This window comes from Aphelocoma coerulescens, chromosome 2 (genome assembly GCF_041296385.1).
Source record: "Aphelocoma coerulescens isolate FSJ_1873_10779 chromosome 2, UR_Acoe_1.0, whole genome shotgun sequence".
NCBI lineage: Eukaryota > Metazoa > Chordata > Aves > Passeriformes > Corvidae > Aphelocoma > Aphelocoma coerulescens.
Genome location: NC_091015.1, coordinates 10,088,651 through 10,113,012, shown reverse-complemented (window position 1 = coordinate 10,113,012; position 24,362 = coordinate 10,088,651). Strand labels below are relative to the sequence as shown.

At 39.8% G+C, this 24,362-nt stretch overlaps 1 protein-coding gene and 1 long non-coding RNA gene across 7 annotated transcripts in view; one reads left to right on the top strand and one right to left on the bottom strand.

Annotated features, from left to right (window-relative positions):
- DIP2C (disco interacting protein 2 homolog C) overlaps positions 1–24,362 on the top strand; it is a 310,705-nt gene that overhangs the window by 273,196 nt on the left and 13,147 nt on the right. For 4 of the 6 annotated variants that reach the window (XM_069006439.1, XM_069006436.1, XM_069006438.1 and 1 more), the window contains 3 exons: positions 27–197; positions 6,904–6,933; positions 8,634–8,695. In XM_069006439.1, the coding sequence (XP_068862540.1) occupies positions 27–197; positions 6,904–6,933; positions 8,634–8,695 (263 nt within the window). The remainder of the gene's footprint in view (positions 1–26; positions 198–6,903; positions 6,934–8,633; positions 8,696–24,362) is intronic. The other 2 variants (XM_069006440.1, XM_069006437.1) reach the window with 1 other exon arrangement.
- On the bottom strand, positions 8,702–10,074 carry LOC138106225 (uncharacterized). The gene is made up of 3 exons (XR_011148938.1): positions 9,942–10,074; positions 9,668–9,828; positions 8,702–9,343 (listed from the first exon to the last, which is right to left on the bottom strand). It is a non-coding gene; the product is annotated as an uncharacterized lncRNA (long non-coding RNA).

Genomic DNA, 24,362 nt, shown 5'->3' with positions numbered 1-24,362 from the left:
TTTGTTACATTTTGACTTCTTTCTAGGCAAGGGGACTGGACCTTTCACGTGTACGGACATGTGTAGTGGTGGCTGAAGAACGACCTCGAATAGCTCTTACTCAGTCATTTTCAAAGTTATTTAAAGACCTGGGTCTCCATCCACGGGCTGTCAGCACATCACTTGGCTGTAGAGTTAACCTGGCAATATGTTTGCAGGTAAGATTTTTCACTCCTTAAGCTCAAAGTTATTTTAAGGCAATGGTTTTCAGTAAGAAGCATTCATTGTATTTCCTTTGGCTGTTTGGTCGTAGGCATACTAAGCAAATGCATGTGGTACTTAATGTTCTTGCATACACAGGTAGTAAATTTCTGTTACTTTGTCAGCTATTCATCCCTCTCATGTTGCAATCATAGCATTTATTCTGCCCATGAATACAGTAATTCAGAAAGGCACCTGACAGTGACAGAATGTGTAGTCTGTTCTCCAAAGCCAGTATGTAACCATGTCATGTAAACTACAGTTTCCAAGTGTTTACTTCAGTGTGTTACCAAATGGATTCCTTCTGTTTGTGAAATACTCCCAACCATTACTTAGTGAACTAGATAGATATTTTCTGCACACAAGGAAAATTATTTTGCGATATCTCTTCTGTTTTGATCCTCTAATGAGAAGAAAATTCCCAAGAATAATACAGAATGTAACATCCATTCGCTAGGAATCTTTATTGAGTCATGATTTTAATGACTGATGGAGAATGGTAGCTATCTGGTCTGAATTTCTCAGTAGCATCTAGTTTTTCAACCAGTAATAAATGCACCAAGAAAACAGTTTTAGGCTGATCTGGAGTATATTATTTTCTCTTTGAGGACTTCATGTGATGGAAGTTAACTTGCTTTTTTTTAAGGTGTTCCATTTTTAATTAATTTTGCCTTGTTTTTAGTTTAAATTTATCTGGCATTAGATCCAGCCTTTTTTATTTTATTACATTTTTCAAATCTAGAATAAGAATCTCATTTCTGTCATCCATCTAATACACATCTTAATTTTGATAAATAGATAAAAAACCTTAATACATGCTTTCCTGATCTCAGTCTCATTTTTATGACTCTTGATCTCTTTCTGTCCTTCCAAATCTGGTTCCAGAATTTCACATATCCTGTAATAATACCATAGGTGTCCTACTCAGGTGTAATATGTTTTCTAATTTAATAACCTTTTAAATACTAAAATAATCTTCTTCTGCATTGGCAGCTGCTCTGGCTGGGAAGTTCCATATCGATTTGGTCATCTAACATGTCTCTAACCTCTTCAAAGTCACTGTGTCCTCAGTAGGACTTGCCTGTACTCTGAGTGGTCCATCCCACATTTCAAAGCTGGCAGTTACCCCTGGTTTACATGAAGGATTTCTCATGAAGGTCACATGGGTACCTGCCTCAGTGTAGAACAGAAGTCAGAACAGATCTTGTCAGTGACAATGCAGATAAGAATCTGCTATTCCTTTTCTGATTGTAAATGTAAATATTTTTTATTTTATCAAAAAAATCTGACAAATACAGGTTATGTGTTCAGCACAGACCAGTGTGTCTGTGCCTGCTTTAGCCTCTTGCCCTTTTTAGTGTTACCAGGATATGAATACAAGGAGGTGTGCCACACCTCCAGTACTGCTTGCTTTCTCTCTGACTGCAGCAGAGCATCCCTACAGCCTAGGCTGTCTTTAATTATTACTGTCAAGCATAAGACACGGCAAAGCTGAGCAGGGTTAAAAGTCATTCTGTGGCCCAGAGGTAGAGTTGTTTGGTTTGCCATTCTGTAATTGCTACCATAAATATTCTCCAGGAATAAAAAGTTTTAGAAAGGAGGGGAAGGAGGTAAATGATGACATACCTTCATTGGAAACAGTTCAGGGTGGGGCCCGTCAGCTCTCCCCTGCCGCTGTGGTGGAGCTGCTTCTGAAAGACAACTTCTCTGGCTTTTGGTAGATGCAGGGACCAGACTTGAAGGATGCTGTAGATTAGAAGGGAAAATTTTTAGCTGCAGAAGTTTGCTTGTCAGTATTGAAAATCTCCATTTCAGATGTGCACTGATCTCTGGACTGTTCATGGTGATTGTTTCACTTGGAAGTTTTTGGTTTTCTATTTTGGTTTGTGACTGAACAGTGTTGGGAGCACACCAGTGGCTGGGCTCTTGCTGAGCAGTCCTGCACAGCATCAGGGCTGTCCCCATTTCTCTCTGTGCCCCCTGCGCCACCACCCCACTACCCTCCAGCAAGCAGGCTGGAGGAGAAAGAAGCTGGGAAGGGATGCAGACAGGAAAGCTGTCCCAAGCTGACCTGGGATGTCCCATACCACATAATGTCATGCTCAGCATTAAAGAAAAAGGGTGGTTGGTCTTCCAAAGTCACCATTTCTCAGAGACTGGCTGGGCATCGTTCTGCTCAAGGGGGGTGATGAGTGATTGCTTTTGCATCACTTGGGTTTCTCTCTTTCCTTCACTCTTTAAACTGTCTTCATGTTGACCTGGGGGTTTTCTCACTTTTGTTCTTCCTGTGCTTTCCCTATTCCACAGGGAGCTGGGTGGGTACTGAGCTGCTGACTGGGTCAACCCACTGCAAACATGCAGGAAAGCTGACTACACTTAGAGAAACTGGAAGTCCTAATCAGCGTGGAGTTAGACTGGATTACGGCTTGACTATGTACATCTGCCTTTTGATTGTGTTAACTCCTTAGCTGAAGGTCGCTTCTTAGATGGTTCTTTACAGAAATTCTTGAGTTGTTGAATCAAACTGTAAAAGTGGGTAAATCTCTGAAGGAATGTTATTAATGATAGTGCCTATGGATTTAGGAACAGCATGGAATGTGAGCCTTGAGTGAGATGGTTAAACAGGTGGGCTGATTGTACAGTTTACTGTCAGGCTTCGTTGAGTTCTACTAAGATGTGGCATCTCAGTCCATAGGACAAACTAAAAGACAAACACTGTCTAAAGAGTAGTGTGGCTGGAATGGAGAAAAGCCATTTCAGGACAGGCTATTTGTAGTAACATTATCCTCCCAAGCGGAATTGTTTTTGAAGCATTTGAGCTGAGCCTTGTTTGGCAAGTTTTAAAGGTGTTTGAAAAATTACTAAAGGTTTTACTTGCAAGCATCACCACAAAACATGTCATTTTGGTAGAGAATATAAAGATAGAGGCTTGCATGTTTTGAAGCATCTGGCAGTAGACATTGCCAGGGACTGGATACTGAATTAGATTGAATGCTCTTTCCAAACTGTCTGGAAGTTTATGGCTAGTGGTATTCCGGAATAGCTTGTGGGCTATTCTGTTTTCTCAGCTGAGGAACAAAATAAATTTTAATCCCCTATCAACAATATTCCTGCAACTAGCATTGTCCCGAATGTGTTCCAGAAATGGGTTATGATTTCTGGATTCTTCACACTGCATAAAACTACTTCTCAAGATATTTGAGTCAATAGCATCTGCCTTTGCTTTTTTTCTTCCAAGTTATGTCATCTATGAGATCAGCACATGGTACCTGGAACACCATCTTCGACAGGGATAATGGTGATCCAGTCTGTTCTGCAGTGTTTCTAAAATATGTATTTACTAATCACCTTACTAAACATTTCTCAGTATTCAGCTACTGACCCATACCAGCAAAAAAAGCCTATCCAGGTTTCTTCTCTAAGGGATACCTCTAACACAACCTGGGTATTATCTTTAATACCTTCTTGATTTCCAATTTTGTAGACAAATCCAAGACTCAAATGTTTCAAGGGAAAGGTATACTGATTTTTCCAGAAAGCTTTTACAGTTCACTCCTCAAAAAGGAAGAGGAGGAGGGTGTGTATGTACATTTATGTGTGTTTGTATGTCTGTGTGTGTATAGCAGAATTTAACATTTTATTAAAGATTACCTTAAAAAGGAAATCATTGTGATAATCCCTTTGGTACAAAAGAGTCTTAGTCTACCAAATTATCTTAATTTCCAGGTTGTGATCACTGACAGACTAATGCGTTGTCATTTGTATTCATTTCCTTTCAAACTGAGAGCAAATTTAGTATGCTTCCTTTGATGTACTCATTTTGGACTAGATTTTTAGAGATGTGCTTTTGAAAATAAATAATTCCCTCCATCTTTAGGCACTTAAATACTATTAATATCTGACCTTTTATGGCTGTATAGTCAAAGATAATGGTCCAGGGATTAGTGAGATGAAAAGATTGCATCTAGCATATTTTAATTCTCATTAACTAGCATCTTAGCATTCTCAAGAGAGAGAGAAAAATAGATATGAAAAGTAGCCTGTTTCTTACAACAGCACAGATGGTTCTCTAGGATTTTAGCTAATTTCCATTTAAACACTTGGAATAAATATTTTCATTTTATTCAACCTGCTACTCAATTTCAGTTGAGGGGAAACTTCTAGAAGTTGTTAATTTTCCTTAGTTAACCCTGAAAATGTACTAACAAATCTGTCCAAGCTAAGGAGAGCTGGATTCATCTTGCTTCTTTTCTATCTCCTCTAACTGAGACTGCAAGGTTAAGTGAGTTATCCCATATCCATCAATAGTCAGTGGAATCACAGAAATACTTTAAGAGACATCTCAGGCACCCATCTGGGGATGGGATCCATCACCATCAGGAGATCCTTCCTACCTTATACTGCACATTTCTTCTTTAATAGCTGAAGTTACATGAAAAATCTTTCCTCACTGTCTGGCAAAGGAATCTTTGTTACTCAGTTTAGGGCTTAAAGTCAGTATTTCTTTTTACTTAGTAATAGATCACACTCTCTGAGGATCTTCTATATTAAAAGTAATAAAGGGTAGGTTTGCAGAGCATGCTGCATGAGACTGTGCACTGTGTCAGAGGTATGATTCACTCTTAGCAATGTACTACAGCTCTGGGTGAGCTCCCTCAGATTCTGTTTCCCACCTTTGCTGTGAGTCATGCTGTGAAGTTCTTTTCACAGCTCCAGCCGCTGTGCTTGCGGAGGTGAGATCGCCAAGTGCACGCCAAAAATTCCTTTTCTGGGCATCACTGGAGCAGAAGTAGACTCGGAGTAAACACTTAGGCCACATCCTTAGAGAGTGAAACAAAACCTAAAACCCCAGTTATTTTTAAATTCTTAGGACTTCTAATAGCCTAGTTCCTGGTTTTTAACTCTGGGGAGGGAAGAAGAGGAGGGCATGCAGCTTGGCCTTTGACTTGAGTGGAAATTAGGTATGGACTGAGTCCTGGCACGTGGTCAGCCCTACAGCTGACTTTTTGGGGTGGGCCTTCAAGCAGTTTTGACCTGCAATGTTTTCCCAGAGAATAAAAGCCTGCCATATTGCTGAGATTTCCTCAGACCAGGGATGGTTCACCAGTGGCAGCCTGTGCATGGGCAGGAGATTTATTTAGTCTAAGAGATGTGATTTATGATATACCCATTTTCAGACAGAAAATTCTGTATGTCCCATTTTGTTTCCTTGAACACTACCAGGCATGTCCTAAGTAAATATCAGGTACTCCAGAAGTTGTTTTTCACTGTTACCAGCATAACAGATGCTCTCTATCCCTGTCTCTCAAAATAAATGTGCACAGACAAATTGAGTCAGTCATTCTGGTCTTGGCTTAGACTCTGCTTCTTTTGAAATACTTTTCAGAGTATTCCAGCTGCAACTGGCCACAGAAGGATGGTGCTGATAATTCAGCTGCTGTTTCTCAAGCCGTTCTGTAGTTAAAAGCCATATGAGACTCTGGTACTCTCAAAGTCCTTTCTGGACCTGCAGTATAGTCACAGGCAATGAATTATATAACTGCTGGATTTCAGTAATTCTCTTGCTTTCTTGCAGTTACACTGCAGTGTTCAGCCTGGATTATTAGTAATACTATTTTGGGGCACCAATGTAATAAGCAGATCCATCCTATTTTGTTAAAATGTTTCATCTTCCTTTGCAACCAAAATAAACCTGTCTTAAGGTGTTGCTGTGGCAGCTTCCTGCAGTCTTTAGCTCTGCTGGCATTCAGAAGTCTGGTGAGAGGAATGTGGGATGCCAGGGCTTTCAGAGCTGTTTGTTTTCACAAGTTGTAGGGCAAATCCCACAGCAGCCATCTGGTGTTAGATACTCCACGTGATAGTAGTGGTTTAGGACTAGGCACCACTGAGGATTTTTTGTCTCTTTGCTGAGCTATCAGTCATAAAGGAGAACTGATGGGGTTTTATCAGCTTTTAACTTTATTGTTCTTTATATGTATTAAACTGTTTATCATAACAAATATGAATGAAGACTTATTGGGCTCTGAAGTTACTCCATTTGTTTATGATCTTCCAGTAGTTAGATTATGCATCAAGCCTTGATTTTATTTCACTTTAGGATCAGGTTAATCTGTATGCAAGAAGGTGTAAGTATCTTTTTCTGTTGTATACTAATTTTAATTTTTTTCCTAAAAGAGAGCTTACTTTTGATTTCCAGAGTACATCACTTACAAACTTTTATTACTAGTGAAATGGCAGACCTGGAACTCTCAATGGATTAAAGTGCATTTAAATAGCAGGGCCTTAATGTTTAATGACTTCAAAAACAACAACAACAACAAAATCAGTATGCTAGACACGTGTTTTCCACTAACAACATTGTCTGTAGTGTCCTAAAACCATTTAAGTCTGTTTGTCCAAGGTTAGCAGTCTACAGCTGTCTCTTCTGTTGCTCTACTAAAATGTTGACACCTCATTTTTTACTTTTTTTAACCTTTAATGGTATAATGGTTAATTTGTAAAATTCCTGTATTTGACATTGTTTTTCTTTTTATTTTACTCCCTGCTTTTTGCATTCTCCTCTTTTTTTTCTCCCACCCTTCATTCCCATTTTTTATTGTTATTTTCGTCTTGTGTTACCTTATTTCCTTCTCTCCCTCATCCCTGCTATTCCTGCTGCTATAGCCTCACAGGCTGGGGAAGCTGGCCGAGCAGGTAGGGGATTTTCATGTTCCCTCAATACCCACCTATCAGCTTCCAACAGTGGGACAGACTAGAAATTGAGTCTGGAGATTTGGGGATTTTCAGATCCTTCTATAAAATTATAAAAAAGTCCATTATAGCTTTATCTGGATACAGGTTTCATCAAATATTAGATGTCCATTGTAACTATTTCATTCATGCTGAAAATAATAATTACCATAGTGATTGTCTTTGATTTTCCAGCTTGACTGTTTCCATTATTTTACAAATCAAATCAGCTTTAGTTTTATTTTTAAAGATAACCAATTTTTCCTTGGTTTTGTTTTTTTCTTTTCAACATTGCATATATTTCAAATAAGTTCTCCACTCAGCACTAGTCTGTTACACTGCTGAGTTTACCAGTAGACTGAAAATCGTGTCGTTAATAGCTAGAGAGGATATTGTACCTTGTATTGTGTATAACAAGCTAAAGAGGCTAACATGCATGTGCAGCTCTATTACTCCTGTTCTCCTCTGGTGGTGGGTGATGATCAGTACCTGTGCAGTAAGTATCAATTGGTAGTGGTAATTCTTTTCCCCCTTAGATACAAAAATTTCCTATTTGTGGATCTCCATTGCAACTTTTAGTGCTCAAAAAATTGTGGAACTACCAGCCAGCACTGCAGAAATGTAAAATTTAGCCCTAGATGTGAAGATTCCTAGTGTGAAGAATTATACTCTACAATGTAACCCAAATGGGACAGAAATCATGAGGAGTTGATGTTGCCTGCTGGTTTAAGCAGTAAATGTCTAAATAACATGTAAAGGAGTTTGTACATCTGGAGTTTACCAGGTTTAGGAGAATTCCTCTGCTGAAAGAAAATTTCTGACATTCCAGTGTTCCAAAATGAAGTTGTGCTTTTCTAGCTTTGTGCTTAGCAGTGGCTAGAGGTCTGCAGCAGAGGGAAGAGCCCTAGCCCAGAGCATTGAGAATTCACATGATGTTCAGTGGTAATGAGTTTGAAGTTTTGGATAAGGGCAGATCATAGCAGGCTGCAAAACTGCAGAAAAGCTGTGGGTGGAAAGGCCTAAAGACTGCATCATCTCTGCATGAAAGGAAACTAAAATTAGTCTGCCTCTTTTCAAGTAACTAAATATTGTGACATAAAGCAAGGATTTAAATTATGCAGTGGAAGACTGAAAAGGATCAGAATAATTGCTTAACAGACCTTCAGTCCAGATTGGTTCATGTCATGCGTGCTACCTTTACTATCTTTAGCTTCAAGTATATTCTCTGTTGCATGTATGGAAGACTCTCAGTAAACCATGCTTCACATTCCTGACCATGTGCTTCTGCCATTAAACTGTGTCTCCTCAGCGATTTCCGCCTTCCTTTATATGGCAAAATGTGTTTAACATTTTTTGTATGTATCCATGTGCTGATTACTTGGCATTTTGTAGCAAATAGAACCTCTGTTGACATGTGTTGGTTAAGTAGTCTGACTGCTTGATGTTTTTCTGAACCCCAAGGTGACAAGTACCTGATGGTAGGTATGTTTCCAGTGCTTGTTCTGATTCTGTAAAGCTGATCTTTGACTGATGAATACCTTAAATATAACTTGTCATTTGATTAGCATAATTAGCACTGAAATGAATATTTGGTTCTTTGGGGGGTAAAACTCTTTTCTCCTCTCAGCCCTCAGGTTCTGATTAGCTGATGTTGTTGTTTACAGGGAACATCTGGACCAGATCCCACCACAGTGTATGTTGATATGAGGGCACTGAGGCATGACAGGTCGGAACCACCTTTTTCTTTTTCTCTAATACACACAATTAACAGAGTTTCTAACAAGAAAACAGCTTACAGCACACCTCATGGATCCTGGAAACCTTTGTAATTCTCATAAATAATTTGTGTTGACTCCTACCAGCAAGCAGACGTAGACATTTATAGTAATTGGTTAATTAATTTTACCATTGATAAAACTGAGGCATCTGACATCACTACTACTGCAGTGACTAACAAGATTCCTTGCCTTTATTGCCATCAGGATTTCATGACACTTGTATTCAGGTGGTGCAGCCTAGCCAGTCCATGGGACTGGAGTCCTGTTGGGCCTTTTAGCTTCACAGAGGTGTTTCCCCTGGATTGGGAGCTGTTTTCCTGTCAGAAGACCCCGGCAGAGTTTGCTGCAGTTCTTAATGCTGCAGGACTATGAGGAGATGGATTATTGGCTTCAGCCACTGTGAGCAACCACATTCTGTAATTGTGGGTATTTTTCAGTTCCATCTTGAGTGTTAGATGTGTATACAAGAAGTGAGAAATAAAATTTACCACTTAGCGATTGGAGGGAAGCTTGAGATCTCAGTTGTGATTTTAAAAAATACCCATGCACATATATTTCAGTTTTCCAATACTCTGGTCACGAGTCTCTTTACAGAACTGTAACAAAACAAAAAGTTTTCTATGAACTCTGGAAAAGGTGAACATTTAATTAACAGTCCTGGTTCCCTTAAAAAATCATTATCCAAATAGGGAGTTTCTTTGTTCTTTATCTTTCATCCTTCTTAAAAGCTTAACAGAGAATTTGCCCCCCAACTTTGGCTCTGTCAAAGTGACCAGTTCAGCTTGCAGACTACAAACCTCAGGGCACAGCAGGCCCAAATTACCTACTGGGTAGTTAGGTCAGATAGACATGTAGATATTTTCTTGTTGCACAGGGAGTTTGGCAGGTAGAAAAAAGGAGCTGCAATATATTTGACTCACCATTTCTTTATTCCTTTCGCACACAATGATTCCAATAAGAACACTTTTGTTTGATCTGTCCTTTGGGACACTGCTGTCTGCATAACCCAGCCACAGAAATTTGGTGTTCCTGGCCCAGCAACTGCAGTAGTGTTGCAGTAGAGACACAGTCCATGGTCATACTAAATCCAGAAAAGAAAAAAGACCTTTTCTATAGGAGGAGAATGTAACATTCACAGTGTAAAAATTATAAATAATAAAAAAATATGTTATAGAGAGACGAATTAAGACTTACTATTCATAAAAGTTGCATAAACCATGGGTATACTTTTTCGCTGCCTTAGCATATCATTGAGAAGTAGGCATCATTATCGAGATCAGGCTTTGCAGCATGTTAATTTATATTTAGTGACTAGTTCTACAGAACATGAAAGATGATCTTTACAGCTGGTTCTCATATTGTGGTAATGTAGATTTTAATTTGATGGTTTAAAGCTGTGCCTCATTTACTCAATCCTGCGGAATTCAGAATTAGATCAGTGGGTCATAAATTAAGGGAGAAAACAACTCTATTTGATACAATCTCTTCACACTTGCTGTCTCTAACCATTTTAGTGGAACTAAATGTCCCTATTACTTACCAGTAACTGAAAGATTCCTGTAAATAGCTGTGAGACCACAGAGTCTTTGCAGGCCAGCCAGTCCCCCAACAATATGAACATTTTACACTGTACACTTAATGTGAGAAAATGTTTTTCATAATTTATATTTTAGAAGATATTTTTCAGGGTCTGCAAAAGACTGAACATATTTTTTTTTCTTGGCATAACACTCTCTAGTTGCTTCAAAAAACAGCTGTAGTTCATCTCTTTGAGATTATTCAAATCCTGTTCACATCCCTAAAAATTAATAATCAGTTTCAATACAACTATTTCAAGCTCATCCGGTAATTATGTGCTTGCACACTTCACAGCTTATGAAAATGTCATTTTTTAATAGGAGTTTAAGTCAAAATACCTGTGCTAGGTACAATCTTTGTGGAGATCTAGGGGTGGCTGTTCAACCAAACTAGATGTTTCTTTCCTCCCAGGTCTCCCTGGATTTGGATGGTTTGCTGCTTAGGTCAGGGTGGAGGTTTTCAAACACCTTTTTGTGTGTCCCTGTGGGATTTTGAGTTACCAGCCCACTGGTTTAGCTACTGGAAGTCTGGCCATAGTACTGGGCTCACCTGGTGGTTCAGGATACTTGTTCCAAGGGGTGCAACCACTTGGTCAGTGACTGGCATCAGTTCTGACACTGGACAAAGGCTTGACTGCCTGGCTGTGAGCATCTAGTGCAGTTCTAGATGCTCCAGCTTCACTAGTAGGGTCTCTCATGGAGTCATGTTGTATTTGTTAGCCCTAATGAGTTGTCCCAGGCACCCTGTGCTGTCTCAAATGGCATTAGACACCTATTTTTGGAAACTGAGTAACACCCTAAAAGCAAGAATATACAGCTCTGGCTTGCTGTTGGTGACAGGATATCAGTGTTGTTGTACTCAGCATTCTAATGGTTTTCTAAACCAGTTCTAAAAATCAGGGTGTCCTCAGGATGGCCAAGAAAGAGTGAGCAAACACAGGCAAGTCTCACACAGGCTTTTAATAAAGAACAGAAGACTTGTGTGTTATCCACCAAGTGGGTGATGTGCCCCTGCAGTGCAGAGCAGTGCAGTTTACAGAGGTTAACTCGGGTCCAAAAGGCAGAGTAGGTGGATTAATGCTTCCCAGCACAGCACAAAGGCTCCTGGCTGCTGCCTCCCTGAGCAGCTCAGGCCATGGCAATGTGCCCACGGGCATCCTCAGGGAGGGCCAGGCAGCAGAGCTCCAGGCAGGAGCACCAGGTCAGGTCATTGCTGCATTTCTCTGCCTCTGGGAAAGCAATTTTATTCCCCCTACCCCCCTAAAAAGGAAAATATATCGAATAAATATATACATATTCTTGTCCTTCTGTCTAAAGTGCTGGTTGTCAGACTGTTCATATTTTTGACCAGTCATGCTCTCCTCAGAAAGCTTTTCAGGTGGATGAGCTCAAGATACCTAAATACTCTAAAAGCTGAGAAGTACTTGGAAGATAAAAAAGTAGGAGCGAGAGAGAGAGCCTTTTCTCATCATGCCAAAACACCATATACTTGAAAGATGGTGGAATTTACAACATTTGCAGCCTTTTGTACCACTAAAGATTTAAATTTAAAGCCCAAGCATCCCTTGTATCTGGATTGCTCTAAAACAATATGTATGCATGTTGATAAAATGTCCAGCAAAAAATACGTATCTGAAATCAGAATAAAAATTCCACAGCTTCTTCATCCTTAACAGCAGCTTAATTCTTGGTAGAAGAACTATTTATTGGCAAAACAAGCCAATTCATCAAACTGAGAATAAACCAAAATAAATCTTTCTTTCCATCAAAAGGGCAAAAATATTTTCAGGTGTTCTGCAGCAGGTCAGGCTGGATTCTCAAATGTTTCAGTATATTTGTAAACATCCAAAACCATATATTTTTTTAGACTTATTCAAAATTGTTTTCAAAATGTTACTGTTTTAACCTGGTAATGCATATTTTGAAATTACTTTGAATTTGAAACTAACAGGTATGAATTAGAAATAAAATGGCATTAAAAATATTGAAATATTTTGACTGCTTTGAATTTTTTCTCAAATTTTTGACATAGGAATTTCTTTTCCTGGGTATCTGTACCTTTCATATTCTAAATGTTTTATAGAGAATTTCCTCAGAAATTTTAAATAGTGAACTGAAGGATCTGTCTGGTGACATTGAGACCATTGATCTTCTCCTAAAGTTGAAACTTCATGCAAATCCTGTAAAGATAAGCATCCTCTTGCATCCTAATACTCTCTTCTATATCAAAACCTTACCCATTAAAAAAAAAAAAAAAAAAAAGAAAACCACTGTTCTGCCCTAAGCAGAGCAAGGAAAGATCCACTTTGATATTCAACTTTATTGTAAAAAGGATAAGAAAAGTAAAAGGAAACATATTCATTGCAATCTGTCTGCCCTCAAAAGCAGATAAAAATGTCACCAGTTTTCTTGTTCAGTAGCAGATAGTGACAACTTACAAGCTTTGATGTAGTGGAGGCTTAGGCTCCCAGGGGGAGAGAGCCACTAACCAAGCCACAAATGTATTGATGAAGATTGGGATGCCATTTTGCATGCATTTGTTATAGACAGTTTCCCCTTATTTTGACTACAAATTGTATTTAAACTGTTTATTGAACTACATCCACATTTTGTATCAGACTAGGCAAAAATGAAGACTTTCAGCTGGTGTTGGTAAACACTGTTTTCTGTTTTATTTGATGCCATCTCTAATTTCATACATGCAGACGTCCTTTCCCATCATGTCCTTCTTATCCTGTCTTCAAACCCCAGTATACCCTTTGGTGAAATAATAGGTGCATTAAATGATCTTTTAAATTATTCAGTTTCATCTAGTTAGGTCTGTAGGGTAATAGAGATGGAAAAATTAATTTATTAAACTCTTTTGTGTTTTACTAGAGTTTCTTTTGAGCTACATGTAATGGTGAACTGCTGGGATAGACAGACATGGTGAGGCAGCTGGCACCAAAGAGGGACTCAAATCCAGGTGTGGAGTATTGTCAAACAGACCAGAAGCACAAAGATGTATTTGGGTTCAAGCTTTTAATTTTTCAGTCTGGTTATTATTCAATTTGTGGCTTGTGATATCCATAGTCTTTCACTGAAATACTCCCACTCCATCATCAGAACAATTATTTTAACCTGATTACCCTCTATATTAAACAAGCATTCTGTGGAGCTGTACAAAATAGGTGTCTTTTCCCATGTGGCCACTGACATCTCCTTGGAGTGATGCAAATTAATGTAGCTCTTAAAAAAAATGACCTTGTATATACTTAGTCTGTCATTAGCAGACTCAATTTCTTATGAAGTCATTTGTGTGTTGTACTACCAGTAATAAGCAAGTCTTATTTTTTGTTTTGGATTCTGAGGGTATTCAGAGATCTCTGAATTTCCTTCAGACTTGCTGACATTGTCTCCCTGACAAAGGTGTTTTCAGAGGATCTGAATCTCATTCCTCAAGAAAAAAAGGGAACTCTTGTAGCATTTCAAAGAAATGAGAAAATTGTTACTTAGGATTTATTTTTATAGATTGCTTATACACTGAGCCCAGTCTCAAATCCAGGCTCTGTCAAAAGGAATCAGTAAAGGCTTTGGCTTCATTTTAATATATTCCAGCATTTCAGACTTCATGCAGGAGCAGAAAAATAGCCTTTTATTATGGCTGTCAATTGTTTATCCTTCTCCTCTGCATTTTACTGAAACTTTCATGTTGTGTATGCATTGTTTTGGGTAACACCAAACAACAAAGCCACAGGAGCTTTTTTTCCTTATTGTCAAACACTTCTCCTCCATCTACCTTGAAAAATACTCTTATTAAAGGGTTATTAAAGAACTCCTTAGCTGAGTTGTTAGCTGAGCTGTAGCCACAGCAGTGCTCTGTAGCACAGTCACAGCGTAGAGGGGAACCATTTTATATTCACATGAGAGGAAAAAGAGACAGAGGGGAGGAGTCTCAGAAGGCCCCATGCTAATAGCAAGTGGCAGTGAAATAGGTACCTTTTGTGAAACTTGATTGATTAATTATATTTGAAAACCGTTTGCCAATGGTAGCAAAAGAGAAACTTTGAGGAGTGCTCCCTTGATGCTGGGGGGAGCAGGGCTTTTCCAGCTCCTGGAATGGGTTGCAGTGTACAGAGCCCAGTCACAGGTTAGAGAAAATCACAGTCCTCAGTTGCTCACTGTGTGGGGTCCAAAGGGGTGGTTAGAATCCATCACTACCCTCTGTGACACCCAGCCAGCATTTCCCTTGCAGTGAGACTCTGTAGGCAGAGGGTATGGGTTGTTTTAAGGTGTAAAGTTCCACGTACCTGGTGAGCTGTTCAAAACATAGACCTCCCATGTCATTGTCCTCAGAGTGCTTTAGACACAGTAAGCTCATTTAGCAAATGGAATTGTCAAGTGCTACCTCCAGCAGTGCCATCCCTGTCACCCTGAGCTCCAGGGATATTTTCATATGGGTGGCTCCAATTCCAAGTTCCACACAGCACTCCCCAGTTCCAAGTTCCATATATTACCCATACTGTTTTATAGTTGTCTGTTGCTTTAGCTGTTTGGATTTTTTTTCTGTTTTCACAGAAACAGTTCTTTTATGAAAGTGAAAACATATGCACCCCTATGGAGTCAGTAAAAGTAGCTCAGTTGAGAGAAAGGCTTGAGGTCTTTAAAATAAAGCCTGAGTCCCTCAAAGATTTAAGTACAAAAAGAAATGATGCAGTTTGGTTTTGAGGGGTCTTTGTAGAACCGCCTGGCTTTTAGGCATTTTGCCTATTAGCTTTCAGAATCTTATTTATGAGTATAAGCTGTTTGTCATGGTACTGGCAAAACCCTCCTTCTTCTTTGTGTTTTTCCTCAGGAGAAGATACAGCCTTGGCGTTTTAGCAGTATTGTGCTTTCTTCCTGCCATGCAAACACTGCTGTCTCAAAAATCCTCTTGGCATTTTTTCTGATCTTTGGGAAACAAATCTCTCAGAAATAAAAGTTAATTTGGGCTGATAAGCATCATGTGAACACTTGCAGTTCTGACTTAGAGAACTCCCAGTCTCTCTAGAGAGGAGGAAAGGTTGTCTCTTGCTGTTCTGACTGCATCAGGAAACAAACTTGTTCAGTCTCTGTACACTGAATAGTCAGTGATTAGGAATAAAGCTGATGGCCTGGGAAATGGAAGAGGAGCAAATATTGTTGAAGAAATTGTACTGTTTACTCATAAGGATCCAGAGTTATAACCAAATTTGTAAATATACCTTTTAAAGAGCTTTGAAAGATGCTTCATGTTTCCAGGCATAACACAACTTCTGTGCAGGGCAGGAGAAAGGGAGAAACTTCCAATAGCTAGGTGAGTGGGAGCCCTACAAAGTAATTTGTGTGCTTTCTAAGGCAAGATTACTGATTACTGAAGTATTTCCTCCATTGACACAAGTCCATTTTTTCCTTGATAAAGTCATCTTCAAGGGATAAGCATGTCATGATTTCAGTGGAACAGGACAATAAGAGTTGGCTCCATTTCAGTGGAACAGGACAATAAGAGTTGGCTCCAAGTATGATTTTTGAGAGAGGATGTGGTTTAGCATACTTTAACTACAACTCGAGAAATTCCAGTTGTATTTCCCTGGAGGGCTTAGGGGAAAGGGAATACTGTTCTGTGTACCAAGTAAGACAAAGACAAAGGGAAAACAAAAGCCTGTACCTTTCCAGGAAGGTGGGTGTACTGCAGTTGTGCAGTTACTGTCTTACTTACTTGCAAGTAACATTTTCATGTCATTCTTCAAGTATGAGTAAAAGAACTAGATGGAAAATGGTTCCATTTTTGTTTTTACAAACCAGTTTTTATTGCAACTGGGTTGGGGTCTGTGGCTCAGACCCAGGAAGCCGTGACTGACCCAGAGAGTGTCCCACAAGAAGTCTGTGGCGTTCCCTCAGCCGCCGGGGTGCCTCTGCAGAGGGGTGCCTGTCTCAGCAGGCTGTCAGCTCTTTAGTGATTCAGCAAGAGTGATTTCAGCTCATGTTCTGCAAGGCAACCCCAGGCCAGACCAGGAGGAGAGAGACAAGAGGCTCGTTTGGCAGTTCCACATGGGGCAGCTTTATTTGTCCCACGCCCAGAGAAGGGTAGGCTAGGGACGAGCTCTCCGACCTCTAAAGGGATTAGGGTAGCTCTTACAGGGATACAAGGGTGGGTGTGAGAGGGTAGAAGCCAATGGGTTACAAAGAGTCTACACAGGGTCTCCCAGAGGATCATGGTTTCGTTTTTCTCTCACCCTCACCACAAAGTGCTGCCTTTTCCAAGGGGATCTTGCTGGGAGGTTATGCAACCTCCTTATCTCAGCAGGCCTCCCTCCAGGGCAGGGGCTGGGCACACCCCACAGGTTTTGAAGTTTAACAATAACTTTGCTGAAATTATAAAATTTCAGTAAAATTATTGGGAATTTCACTGCTTATTAGGTTTCCAACTTCAAATACACCAACATATTTATTCCGGAAGAGTGATTGACACTGTTAAAAAAAAGGATTTCCCATTTCCAGGTATACTGAGCTTCTTTGGTGTTACTGGTCCCTCTCTTTCAATCATGGTTCTCCTGGAAGCTCGGAATAGATGAAACAAGCTGGCTGCTCACATTTCTGAGGAAGATTTATTAAGAATTCTTCCTTTTTTGTTCCCTACAAGCCATACTTCTTTCTTTCTCTTTCTCAGACTTTGTCATGAGTCTAGCTGTACAGTTACAGGATTGTCTTAATAAAATGGAGTTTTCATTCTTCCATTTTTTAATGCAAATACGATGTATTATATATTTGATTTTTGCAGATAATATATTCTGAAACAATTTGCTTTCCTTCATTTTGGTATATACTGTTAATGGAATGCTAAACACTGATTCTTTAAAAGTGCCAAGTGATCAACATGGGGTACATTTGCTGTTTCAGGAGTGGAGGAAAAAGTACTGCTTTCCCATACTGCTGCCTTAGAGGGCATTTCACAAGGCATCTGCTTTGGAAGGGGAAATACTTAATGAATGCATGTAAGATTTGGAACAAGCCTTTGTGGCTTCTGCAGCCCTAGCCACAGACTGTGCGGTGCCATAAGAGATGGAGCTTCCTATGTGCTCTCCACCCATCTTTCATTTCCCTCTTCTCTTGCCAGCCTTTGCAGGAGGACAGGGCCTTTGCCATCCCACACACTGTCAGGTTTGTGTGACAAATAATTCAGCACAGGGTGCTGTGCTGCCAGTTACCCCTGGGAAATGGGCTCTGTCACCTTTGGGACCCACTCCAGCTTGCCAGCCTCAGGCACTCGTTTTGCTCCTGTTGTCAGTGAAGTCTCTGGCTAAAGGAAAACTGAAAGAATGGTTAGGCTTGGGAAGGGGAGCTCTGAATAGTAAAAGCATCCTTTATTTATATAAGGATATAACAAATTTGGTTAGAGATGTAATACCCTCTTAAATGGCTCCCTTCAATAGATCTTAATATGTTGCTTCAAGCCTCACTTGTCCTTTTTAGTATGGCATATACTGGAAGTGTCTGTGAGCAGAAGATGAGCTTGCTTAGGCAGAGTCTCAAGAAGCCCAGCCAGGCTTCCCAGTGAGTCTCCTGTGACAGGGCAGTCCCTTTTCAGTGCCTGCAGGTGTACAAGGCACTGCTGCTCATGGCACCGCTGACCTTTCCTTCTGAGTGCTCATCTGCAGTTTTAATTGAACTGAAAAAATAGCTCTGTGTGTTGGTGTTCCATGCACAGGAAATGTCCCTGGTTGTTGTTAAGCAGAACTTTCTGCAGATTCTTTCCCAAAAATGCAGGGTGAGTCAGCTAATGGTGGGAATTTTGGAGGTTATAGCAAGAGAAGGGGACAGGTTAAAGAAAATTACTTGAGTTCAGAAATTCTTGTTTGATTACATTGTGGGAATGTAGAACATGAATATTTCATTAGCAATGCTAAAATAATTTCCATCATTTGTTAACAACAAATAAGCTAATTCCATTATCTAGGGATATTTTCAGATCCCAAGTTAATTATAATTAAATTTTTCCCTATATGTGAAGTCTCTTTAGAGATTAGGACTGGGAAAACAAAGGGTTACAAAATAGAAAAAGCATATTGCATTAAACAGAATTCTCAGATCACAACTGTGATTATGAAAAGTGCTGTAAAAACAATTAGTGATAAACACATGTCCTGGGACATTTGTAATCTGAGTAAAAAGATAACAGCTGTGAGCAGCTTTATGCCTGGTTCTGCAAAGCTGAACCTGAAGCACAGAGAAAGGTAATGCTGTACCTGATGGTGCTCGAGGTGCAAGGTGGGAGAGCAAATTCTCCAGAGTCCTGGTTCACTGCATTCTCTTGAAATAGTTGTATATTGTGCTTTAAACAATGTGCAAAGTTAATTTAAACAAATTTAATGTGTGATGACAGTTGAACATTCTAAAGTACTTCAAAGCTGAAAGCAAACATAAACATGACTTTTTTTACATATTCTCATAATCTTTTATGATCAAATTGCTACTGCTTTTTTTTAATCAGTGAAGCTTTGAGTGTTCCCCTCCTGAACCAGAGTTCCTGCCCCATTTTGATTCATTTGCAGCTTTCTGAACTGCCTTAAATCATTGTGTAACTTTTTCTGCTTCTTTGTTCAGTCATCTGAAGGGTTGGAAGGTGTTTGCTTTTGACCTCAGGGAATTTGGCACATGAAGTGTAGTTTAGGTTTATAGTGAAGGATTCCTTTACGATAAAGGAAATGATTTAGTACTAATTCTTGTTGATTATCAAATTAACAGGATTAAGATGTGTCCTAGGCATAGAGAAAGTTTAATGGTTGTTCATTTGGTTGGTTAAAGTTTGCCTAAATCCCAAAGTCCCTTTTTCAGTCTCAGTTGTATTTATCTATTATTGGAACTTATCATGTAGGAGAAAAACTGCTCTGAGGAAACCAGGATGATGCAGGGAAACTTTTTAATTGTCTACCTTTTCCCTTCAGCCTAAGTGTTCAGCTGTGCAATTTTCCTACTTTTCTGATCTGCTATTTGAATACTGCATGCCATTTTTGGAAGGCAGAGCTTAAGTTCTTTGATCCATATTTCCATTTTTTTGGTAGAATGAGCTCATTGACTTTTTAATTCTGGAATAGCTTATGTAGAAACATTTCAATATTTGAGTAAAGAGAAAATGCACTGACAGGCTTGAGTGTCAAAGAGCCGTGACCCAGTCCAGGATCCCACTGTTACCTTCAGTGTCCATCCTTCTTCTAACTATAGAAAATGAGAAGAGGCTGCATCAGCCCTTTCCCATCAAAAGTCTTATCCAGGCACCATCTCAGACTGGACATTGATATATATCTGAAAAGTTTTGATGGCAATAATTTGTAATGATTTGAGTCAGAACTGAGAAGTCATTGTGCTGTGGATGTAGCCACATAAAAGGTCTCTGACACTAAATGCCTTGCAATTAGATTTTCATTGCAGTTTCTAATGAATTAGTAGTTGGCCTTTTATTCATTGTAAAATACCATTGTGTTGAGTTCAGAAGAATCACTTTGGGTAGATCCTTTTCCGCTTAAGGAAAAAGAGTTTTCAAAGAGGTCAAAACACATGAAGTTTTTAGTTTTTGCTCATGATGGTGGTCAAAGCATTTTCAGTTTGGAGAGTTAATTGACTTAATTTAAAAACAAAACAAAATGCCCATAAACATTAAACATCAATAACCCTGTTTTTCTGACCTGCTACTTTTTTTTAGATTACATTTACAGCTTCTGTAATATTTAAATTTTTTGTTCCAGTTAAATACAGAAAAAATTTAAAACTAGCAATATCTTGCAGGGTAAAAAAATACCCACTTTTCCCCCACAAGCTTAACTTCTAATGTAAAATGACAGTCAGTAGGAACACTTAAGAAATAGGGCTGGAATGAAACCAAAGACCACTGGCTGTTGCTTTCTACCACAGAAACTGTGGGCATGGAGGGGACTTCTACACATTGGCTTATATGTTCATCACATCCTGTCTGGTTTCCTCTAGGCTTTGTTGCTGAAGATTTTCAAGAGTAGTAGCATCCAAGAACAGATGCTGAAAGAAATCAGAGTGCAAAATAGCTGGTATTAAAGAGTTGGGCTTCCAAGCTGGCATGACTGCAAAGTGACATGGTGTGAGAACTGCTCCAGACAGGAGGAGGGTTAGTGGGAGAGGCAGGGAAATAAGAGCTGGATATGGTGGAAGGTTCAGTGCCCAAACCTTACTGACAAGATGCTGGCACATGGGCAAGGAGGAAGAGGGCAATTACCATGGCTCAGCTTGAGGCAATGGCTATAAAGGAAAGGAAAAAGTTTGAGATGTGGGGTTTGGCCAAGTGTAGGGTAAAAAGCAATCTCTTCAGCTGAGTTATGTTGAAAGAGAATGGGGGCACTGGGGAAAAGCTCCTTTGAGCTGGATGTGGAGAGGTAGAAATAATAAGATGAAACTAAGAGTCGGTCATGCCAAGCATCACAGAGTGAAAAAAGGTTCCTGGATTTGAAATAAATTCAGCTGATAAATAAGCCCTGAAAGGAAGTAGAAGAAGCCCCATCATTTGAAATACTATAACAGAAGTAGACAAAGCACTCAAAAGTGCATTGCAGGGAGCAGTCTTTTTTTGGCAGGGAGCAAGACTTGGATGACCTCATAGCTTCTTTCCATCTCTATTAGAATCACAGAATCCAAACTCTTTCTCAGAGCAGCAGCACAGCCAGCTCTGAAGGATTGCCCAGTTTTGGCACTGTAGTCTTGCTTAGTACCACTGTGCTCGTGCCAGCCCCTGCAGATTCCCAAAGCAAGAGTTAATAGCTCTGCTGACAAACTCTCTGATTAGTGTAAAGCACCAGCAAGCTGTGCAGTGTATTTTGGAGAGTTTTCATCACCAAATGAACCAGATCTAAAATGGAGAACAAACAAAATTTGCAGTTTCATGTAAGGTAGTTGGGCAGAAAGACGTTGCTGCATTTCGATACCACTTTGCTGCACAGTGATGGCAGTCACTGGTTAGTTATATCTGGCCAGTTCTTGTTCTGAAGTCAGATTTCAGTCCTACTTTTCTATAGTAAGTGTTTGATACAAAGAAGATGAAATCTGTTCAAGGTATTAAATTGTAACAAGAGAAGAAGTTTGACACATACTGGGGGTGTAGCTGCATTCCCCATTAAATCCCAGTTGCCAGACTCTGAAACAGCTTTCTCAACTGTACAACTCCAGTGAGAGAACTTTTTAAGAAAAAGCTCTTAGGAACCAGTGGAAAAAAGTTATGAAAAATATACTCTCCTGTACTATTCTGTGTAAATATTACAGTTTCATCGTGTATCATCCCTGGTTATAGCTTTGCAACAATGAAACGATTCTTAAACATCTTCTGTCTCCCCCCTCCAGTGAGACATTTCGGTGGGGGAGAAACTCTGTGTCTGCCCTACATTGGGTCTCTCAATTATGTTTTCCCTCTCAGCTTGGCTGCAAACCACCAGAAGGTGCAAAAGTAGCTTTCACACCCAAGTGCAGCATGTTTTCTCCCATCCACTTGATTTTCAGGCTCTTAGCCCAGTCTGGCTCTACTGCCATGTTCTCCTCTGCCTTTCCCACCAAGACTAGAGCACAGAAGAAAACAGCAGGAACGCTCTGTACTCACTTTGTAAGAGATTGTTTTCATTCCCAACAAAGAGCTCTGGAGCACTGCTGAGAAACAGGACTTGCCCTTCCTGGACCTGCGCTGCCTGGGAGCAGGTTACAATTATTTGTGAATTTGGAGAGGGTTTGCTGTCATTGTCCTAGGGAGGCTGCAAGGAGCCGAGTGCTTCTCTGCCAGCATCACCTGGGTAATTCAGAGGTGGTTTTTTTAAGGGTCTGATGGGCCCTGTGCTCTGCATTTTTAGTTTGCCTGCCAGAGCAGCCTTGATAGTGATGCTGTTTACTCAAGAGGGAAGCAAAGAAGTTTTCAATTGTGTCTGCATTTTTCAGTGGAAAAAGGGAACTCTCTTGAGGAAGAGTGGGAACAATTGAATTATTTTATGCTGAGGCACAATAAAACTAACTTTAAAAATTATTGCCTAATGCCCATAATTTATTCACAGTATCTAGTCCCAGTAGAGTTAATGAGACTATTAAGCACTTAGAATTAAGAATGTGCATGAGAGTGGGTAACATCAGAATCTCATGTTTGGCTTACATTTTTTTTTAAATATCTTTGTGGCAAAATATTTTTCATTATTTTGAATTTGTTAGAGGTTTAACAGTGTGTTCCCAAATGGATTGTGAGCTTGGCAGAAACTTTTTAAAAAGGGATCCAAGGTTTTGGGTGCTAAGAGGACCCTCACAGAAAACCTCCAGGAAATGCCGTTTCTATGTTTAGTGCCGTGAAAACTCTGTAGGGATGTGAGGCGGGAAGCACAGAGTGGGAGAGGTTTAACAGAGCTGGAAAGTGAGAAATGGCACCTTCTGTGGATCACCATGTGCTAAAAAATCAGGCAAGGTTAAATGCAATAGGTGGAGAAGGGAACTAGAAAAATACGCCAGTGATAATAACAACAAGATGGGAAGCACAGATGCTGAAAGCAAAGAGGAGATTGTCAGATTTATAACTGTTGATTCATTTCCAGTAGTCATTCCACTGACTATTGAACGTGTTGCTTTATTATTTGTGATTTTTGCTAGGCCTGGAGTTCAGCAACACTGCATGGAGGCATGTCTTAGTGACAGGAAGGGAGCAAAGGCCAGCAGTATCTGTGGGCAGCTGGACAGTTCTGACATACACTTTTCCTGCCCCAGAGGTTTCTTCTATTGTTATCCAAATAGAATTCTCTTTAAACCTATCTTAAATTACATAAAGTGCTTCCTGACCTTCGTTACACCATCACTCTTAACAGTGCTTGTGGCTGAGGTTTTCTAAATTGTCTTTTTTTAAAGACTTTCTCAATTTCACAAACATTCATAAATAATACATAACATTACTCAGTCTGTTAAAGGAGGTACCATGTGGTTGAGATGATAACTATTTCTGCCAAGAGTAGCTATCTGTCTGCAAACACCTATCGAAAGTTTGGAGATGTTAATTGTTTGGAAGAACTCAGTTAAGGCATTTTCTATTTCTAGACTAATATGGATTTTACAGAACAAAGATACGTATACGAAGGCAGAAATATATAGGCACTAGTAGCAACTGGTTTTTGCAATATTTGATTTCATTTCGGTACATACAGTTATTTTTAAAACCTCTACGGAATACTCCTAAATACTTATGATTTGGCTGCCATTTGTGTGGTTGGGTGCCATTTTGTTGCCATTTGCTGCCACAAGCCTGGCTGATGTAGATGTACCCTTTATAGAGCAGCATTAATTTAGCCTTGCACACACACATTCTAGAGAAGCTCCCATGGCCTGGCTTTCTGCTGCCCCATGTCTGTGTTCCTGGATGAACAAACAGATGCTGTAGCTTCACTGCTTCTGCCATGGATCCAGTGGTGGCTCTACTGCTCCTCAGCTGGTGGGAGGCTCAGCAGTAAATGTAGAAAACACAGACATGTGTAACACCTGTAACACAACAGTGTAAACAAGGGCAGGATAACATTAAAGGTAACACACAGAGGAGGTAATCAGTGCTTCAGGCTCTGTCTGGGAGTTTAGTGGCAGCTGAAGAAGTGTTGAAAGGTGGTTCCTGTTACATACCTCATCGGCTGGGTGGCAGCTGCCTTGCTGTGCCTGCTCCAGACAGTACCCCTTGTAGGTACTTTACAGTTTACATCCTTTTCCTCTCAACACGACTTGGAAAAAAGTCTGAAATTCCTAGATGTTTGGGTTGTATCTTTCTGTTAGTGAGAGGAGCTGTTCACACTGATGTGCAATATCTCAGTGCTTAGCCCTGCCCCATTCATCAAGGTTGAGAGACTTCCCAGAACTGCAGATAAAACACTATCCTCTATGCCTGCCTTGACCTCAACAGTCTCAGCTTTTATAGAAGACTCTTGGAGCAAAGAAATAGGGAAAGGAAAAAAAAAAAGAGATCTTTTTCCATCTCCTTTATGCTTAGGGTCTGAACTTGCCAAAGCTTTGTTCTTCTCCAAAG